This window comes from Triticum dicoccoides, chromosome 7A, assembly GCF_002162155.2.
Source record: "Triticum dicoccoides isolate Atlit2015 ecotype Zavitan chromosome 7A, WEW_v2.0, whole genome shotgun sequence".
Taxonomy (NCBI): domain Eukaryota; kingdom Viridiplantae; phylum Streptophyta; class Magnoliopsida; order Poales; family Poaceae; genus Triticum; species Triticum dicoccoides.
The window spans coordinates 254,097,958-254,104,987 of NC_041392.1; the positions used below are offsets into that span (position 1 = coordinate 254,097,958).

Below are 7,030 nucleotides of genomic sequence, written 5' to 3' on the forward strand. Positions count from 1 at the left end.
ATGATATTTTTAAAATTGTGATTTTAAAAAAATCATGAACATTTTTAAACATGTTTTTTAAATCATGCTTATTGATATTTACAAACTTTATACAAAAGTAAGGATATGATTTTTTTTTAAATCTATAAATAAGGGATTTGGTTTTTCCCCAAAGCCATTTTTATTCAGAACTGTTTCGAGCCCGCAATTGCTAGTGAGGCAACCGAAAGTTAACGGGCCACGTCTTGTTTGCACGCCTATGAGCGCCAAAGCACCATCTTACGTGCAAATGTGGTTCCGTGGAGGTGCCAGAGGGAAGATCACGTTTCTTCTCCCTTCGTCTCTCCTCCAAGGAAAGGCGACTAGGGTTTCTGCTTTTCGTTGGAGGCGCCACCGGTCTATCACGTCTCCTGTGGCTTTAGGATGATGGTTGCGCGGTGGATCTTGGCCCTTGCCGGCGGAAGGGCTTCATTTTTTGATGCGTTTTTAAGTTTTGATAGGGTCTGTGTCCTGCTCAGAAAGATGAAACAACGGCGATTTCTTGAAGATGGAATAAGCTTCTTTCCGCCCAGGCCCCGTCCCGGTGGTGCGTCTTGCATCGTCGGTAGGCGTGTGGAGGTGTGTCTCCGGCAGATCTCGCGGGTTTCGTTCGGTGGTTGTCTTTGGTGGATCTGCTCGGATCCTGTCTTTGTTCGTCTTTGTTCATGTGCCTTCAGGTTGAATCCTTCCGATCTAAGCTTCTCTTCATCGGCGACGGTCGCTGTACTGGTGTTGGTTCTATGGGATCTTAGCACGACGACTTTCCCACTGTCTACTACAATAAGTTGTGCCGGACTCCGGCGAGGGAGGAGCGATGACGGCGGTGCGCCTTCGGCTCGCTTCAGTGCTTGCAATCGTCGCTAGGTAGTCTACGAATCTGGATGTAACTTTTATATTTTCTGGTGTTTGTTGTATTGCCATGATTGAAGATGAATAGATTGAAAATTTCTCGTAAAAAGAAGAGGTGCGAGAGGGAACTCCTATTCGTTGCCTTAAGCGCCCGAACACCTTCCTAGCGCTCATGTGATGCACGTTTGGGCCTGGGCCAACAAGGGCAGATGGCCCCGCACGTCGCTCGGGTCACTATTTCTTTGATCCCTCGGCTCGATGGTTGACCGGCTAGCTATTGACCAAAATCAACCGTTTTGACTTTTTTTAAATATATATAGTTTTTTTAAAAGATGAAAAGAACTGGGATTAAAAACACCGTGAGTATGATTTTTTTAATATTTTGAAATTCCATAGAATTTGAAAAAAGTTCTTTGATTTTGGAAAAAAGTTCATCAAAATTGAGAAAAAGTTCATGAATTTGGAAAAAAGTTCATCAATTTTGATGAAAATTTCATTGATATTTGGAGAAGTCCAGAAATTTAAAAAATTCATCAATTTTGAAAAAGTAAATCATCAAAATTTGGGAAAAGTTCAAGAATTTTAAAAGAAGTTCATCAATTTTTTCTTAAAAATTCGTCAATTTTGGGAAAAATAAAGAATTTGAAAAAACTTCACGGACTTGAAAAAAGTTCATCAATTTTGAAAAAAAATGGTCATCGGTTTGAAAAAAACTCATGAATTGAAGGAAAAGTTCAGGAATTTGAAACAAAGGAAAATAAAAATGAATATTAAAACAAAAAACAAAAAACCGAGAGTAAAAAAGGAAAATCAAACAAGAAACTACTGCATTTTTCTAACGTTGCATTTCAAGAAAAGAAAAGGCAATCTAGGCATAAGAGGTTGGGTGTCCCACTTGGTTATGCGTTTGCTAAAAAAAAACATGGAGGTACGCAGTTCGAATCACATCGAGGGCTTTCTTTGGAGTTTAAAACATAAATAAAGAGGTGAATGGCCCTTCATGCACTGGATATGGTAGCCAAAGCGCGCGGGTGATGTAAGGTGGCGGTTATTCATATCAGATCTGAAGGATAAGAGCAATTCCAATGGAGCGACCCATTTCATCTGTGGCCGTCCGTTTAGATCGGCGCGGACAAGAAAGCCGGTTGGCACGGACACAAAATGGACGCGCGTGCGCTCGCCCTCTTTTCTCACTGGACCCGCTGGTCGGTGGCGCATTGGATTCACATCCTCGCCTACCTGCTACGTCGTCGATGCCACCGGCCATTTTTTCAGATAAAAATGGATACATAGATAATTCTAACGTACACAGATAAAAAGAAAAGACCACTACTTGTCGATTTCTGACTCCGACTCGATAATGCCCTCCTCCAATGTCTAAATGTATATTTATGCCAAATGTTGTGGTCCATGAACAAGACTCTTTTTACTCGTAGTAATATAAACACTTGCAGGGGAGGGGTTCCGACGTAAGCCCAAACAAATTAGAGCTTACTACCTATGCCGGGGAGGAAGAATAATCGAAGCCACAGGAGGGGTAGGGCAGAAGTCATCAGGAGAGGCCACCTTGGTAGCATCCGATCCTCACCAGATCGGAGCAGCTTTTCCTTTCACCAGATGGTAGCAAAGGGCACATAGCCTGCGCTGTTGCTACAAGAAAAAGCATCATGTAATCAGGGAATGCAATGAGTAGTTAAGGTACTAGACTTCGGCGTCAGCATACGCCTCGTCATCAAAGTCCCAATCCATCATTTCTCGTAGCTTCAGTTTCAATTGAGCTGTCTGCTTCCGCGAACGCCTGTCTTCCCGATAGGCGGCTCGCTCTCTCATCCTCGCGTCCCTTTCCGATCTCAATTGCTTGTAGAACTGGCGCTCGTCGATGATGTCTTGCGGGAAGCCTCCGCTCCACACCACCAAGGCTTCCACGTCCTTCTCTACGATGGCGAGGCGACGCTGCCGTCTCCGGTGGACACGACGATCCTCGTCGGTGAAAAGCCGCGGGAGAGGCGCCAGATCCTGCGCCCGCTGGCTCAACACGTTGGGAAAATTCATATCCTGACGAGGCCCCGGGAGGCGCCACGCCGCCGCGTCGTGCGCCGGGCCGCCTCCTCTGCGGTGTCGAAGGTGCCGAGGACGAGAGGTTTCTCGCGAAACCAGATCTCGGCGGAGAAGGCGCTAGAGCGGCGCTCGCGGACTCCGCGAAAATCCAAAGCGCCCAGGCGGCGGATCGACATGGTGGCGCAGAGGCGGCGAGAGTGAGCGGACGACAGAGTGTAGAGAGAGCGTCTTCTTTATAGCGAGCACCGGTCGCGGCGCGTGCGCGAACCTTTCCCGCGCCCTGGAGTGCCAAAGCCAGCGCGCGCTAGGCCGCTTTCCCCGCGCGCCCGAACCTTTCCCGCGCGCTGGAGCGCCAAAACCAGGGCGACGACATAATGTTAAACGCGCGCGGTCATGAAATGGGTCGGCCCGTTGGGCGCACTGCCGATCCAAAACTAAAAGAGGGCGGACGGCTGGCTGGCGGTCGACCCAAACGAACAAAAAGCAGACAAAAACGCTGTCCATTTGGGTTGGCCCGTTGGAGTTGCTCTAACTGGCTACTAATTGATTGGTTAACAAGTTGTCTTCCTGTGTCATATGAAGTTGTTAATATTTGGCAAGTCTTAGTAGTACCATCATTTACCAATGAGTTAAATATATTATAGGAGCCCTAACTTGTCCGATGCGGTTAGTTTGGTATCTAAATTTAAAAAATATACAAAAATGATGCCGTAACTTGTCTAGGCGTTCAAATATGACGTTTATGAGCGTATGCCGTTGTATAAGTGCCCGGGTGGCATATACAATGTTTTTCTTACGGGACGCGCCTGTATTTTAGTTAATTCTCATAAAAATATAAACACAAGTTAGCATGAAGGGAATTCGAACCACAGACCTGCTGGTTGCCTATCAAACAGGCGCACCAAGAGGCCACACTTTGGTTTATGTTTAAATGTTAGCTAGCAACTTATATGCACGATTCCACGTATCGCTTTGCCCATGTTTTCTACAGTTTTTTTGAAGTACTGTTTCGGGTTTTTTTGAGCAAAGTTTCTGTTAATTTTCATGATACATAAATTTTCCCATATGAAAAAATAAAATAATTATCAATATGCAATTATTGTTTATTTTACATATTTATTCTATTTTCATTATTGTGTACCTTGATGAGATAAACATGATTTTTTTCTAAAATTAATGTGGACAAAAAAGAACGTATGTTAAAAGATATTGTGTAAATTTATGCATCCTCATGAGGACCATAAGCACGAACAATTATTGTGTATCTTCATTCTATTTTTTAAATAAACAATTATTTAAAATTGACAATATTGTAATTTAAAAACTGTTCAACATGTATTAAATATTATTGTGTGACAATAATAATTTCTAGAACTGTACTAACATGTTAAGCGGGTTTGTAGAAATTTAAGAATAATATTACACAATATTATTTTAATATGCACATTTTTATCTCTTCAAAGTACACAGTGATGGAAATAGAATAGAGATATAAAATAAACAAAATTTCATATTAATAATTGTTTTATTTTTTTCATATGGAAAAATTTATGTATCATGAAAACTAAACTTAAACTTCACTCGAAGAAAAATAAGATAGTAACTTGGAAATAAATAGAAATAAAATTACTCCAGTAAAAGCATGTGCAGAGCGATACATGCAATCATCTATATAAACTGTTGGCTACTAATTAAGAGTAAACCAGGCCGTGGCCGCCTGGTCCCCTCGATTGTCAGGCGACGAGGATGTCGCATGTTCGAATTCCCTGCACGCTCACTTTCTGATATTTTTTGTGAGTATTAATTAAAATCAAGGGGTATTTTTTGCGAGAATTAATTAAAATTTGGGGGCATTCGCGTAAAAAACAGCACGCGCCGCGCCTGCAACCACTGACATGTGGCCCGGCAACACGCTGGCATGCCACGCGGTCACTCGATACGACGGCATACGTCCAGAGGCACCGTATTTGAACGCCCAGACAAGTTACGACACCATTTTTTATGTATTTTTTAAATTTAAGCACCAAACTGACCGAGCCGGACAAGTTAGGGCACCTATAGTGTATTTAACTCTTTACCAGTGCGAAATATTGGCTGCAAACCAAACATGCTTCTGACACGGGGTCTTGGGTGTTGGCCTGATCTTGTGGGGAGGTCGTGATAGGCACGACCCTCCTCTCCTGCACCCAACTGGCATTTTCATGGCCATTTGGTGGCGATGGCTGCTAGGTGTGGTCATGACGCGTACGGTAGCACGGCAATGATCAGAAGCGATGTGATGATATCACCCCTCCCGGTGTCTTCTCATTACTTTTTTGTGGCATCTTATCATTTGCCTGGCTAGATTTGTGTGAACTGATCAATAGAAGGTTGATTTTTTTTTGAGGTTTAATAGAGGATGATGGCTTTGTGGATGTACTCTCTCCGGATGAAAACCCATGATCTAGCCTGGTGTGCAATCCCGTTCGGCTGGCTATGGCCCAGATCTCACTCAATTCTGCTGAACATTGCAGGCCTTTTTTTTTGTGAAAACCAAACCAGGCTAGCGAATGACGGACGTACGCCAACTGCCAAACAAGCCCGAACTGAACTCAAGTGGAAATCCAAGACAAATCTTATGCACAGCCTGTTCACAAGAAGGCATTACCTGTTGCCAGAACACACTATGAGTACATTATGTAACCCAATGTAGTGCCAAGCACGTACGAACTGCAATTAGTTGACTTTGTGTTGTGCCACACACCCATAGTTGCTCGTCCTCATTCCCATACGTGCCAGAGCCAAAGCTAGACCACCGTCGGCAAAGACGCTCCCCGCGTTGTTTCCAGAGACGAAAAACCAAATGCAGGGGTCCGTTCTGAGGATGGGGCCATGCGGCGGCGGCGGCGGCCACGACAGGGACATGGACATGCGCGGCGTCAACCGTGTGGTCAAGCTGGTCATCCGCCACGGCGACACCGTCGACGCCATCTCCGTCCTGTACGAGCGGAACGGCCGGGAGGAGTGGACCGACCTGTGGGGAGGACAAGGGGGAACGCTCTCTGAGGTACACACACATGCATTGCTTCCTGATGAAGACGACTCCGTTTTTCATATCGATCATCGGTGATGCAGCTCCTTACTCCATTTCGTTGTGGATGGCTCAGATCTGCCTGCGGCCAGACGAGCACTTCACCGGCGTCGTGGGCCACTACGGCGAGTTCGACGGCAGCTTCGTCGTGAGGTCGCTCACTTTCGTCAGCAACGCCCGCAGCTTCGGGCCGTACGGGCAGGAGGACGGCGTGCCGTTCGCGCTTCCCGCGGCCGGCGGCAAGATCCTCGGCTTCCACGCGCGCTCCGGCCGCCGCCTGGACGCGCTCGGCACCTACGTCAAGATGGCAGATCAGTCGCGAAAGACCCCACGGAACTGATCATCACCTTGCACATAGAAGTTCAAGTTCCTTATTGTACGTGCGTAGTGCATCTTATCTCAATAGTTACGGCTACTCCATGAGTGCGGCGAATCTGCACCCGGGCTCAGCTGCACCCGCGCTCACGGAAAAAATCAAAAAAATACTAGAAAAATTCAAAAAAATTCAAAAAAAAATTGTGTGGTAGATAATTTGATGCATGAGGTTCGCTCCAAATTTCAACTCATTTGAACATTTGAGTAGCTTTGGGCAAAAAAGACAAAATCGAGGTCTGTAAAACAGTTTAATGTTCAGGAACTGTTTTGACTCGATTTGTCTTTTTTGCCCAGAATTGCTCAAATGTCCAAATGAGATGAGATTTGGAGCGGACCTCATGCATCAAATGATCTACCACATAATTTTTTTTGGATTTTTTTGAATTTTTCTAGTTTTTTTTTTTGAATTTTTTTCTGAGCGGGTGCAGCTGAGCCCGTGCTCAGATGCAGATTTTCGCTACTCCATGAGATTTATTATTTCAAAATAATAAGTACTCCCTCCGTTTCTAAATATAAGTCTTTGTAGAGATTTCATTATGAAGCACATACGAATGTATGCTGATCCATTTTAAAATGCAGATTCATTCATTTTGCTCTGTACGTACTCCGCAGTGGAATCTCTACAAAAACTTATATTTAAAAACGGAGGAAGTACTTGTT

The 7,030-nt window shown here is 44.7% G+C and overlaps 1 protein-coding gene across 1 annotated transcript; it reads left to right on the forward strand.

Moving 5' to 3' along the window:
• The first annotated feature begins 5,741 nt into the window (after nt 1–5,741).
• On the forward strand, nt 5,742–6,577 carry LOC119334607 (jacalin-related lectin 19-like). Its single transcript, XM_037607141.1, has 2 exons — nt 5,742–5,971; nt 6,072–6,577. The coding sequence occupies exons 1-2, from the start codon at nt 5,768–5,770 to the stop codon at nt 6,333–6,335; spliced, it is 468 nt and encodes a 155-aa protein (XP_037463038.1). The 5' UTR covers nt 5,742–5,767; the 3' UTR covers nt 6,336–6,577.
• Nucleotides 6,578–7,030: the final 453 nt, after the last annotated feature.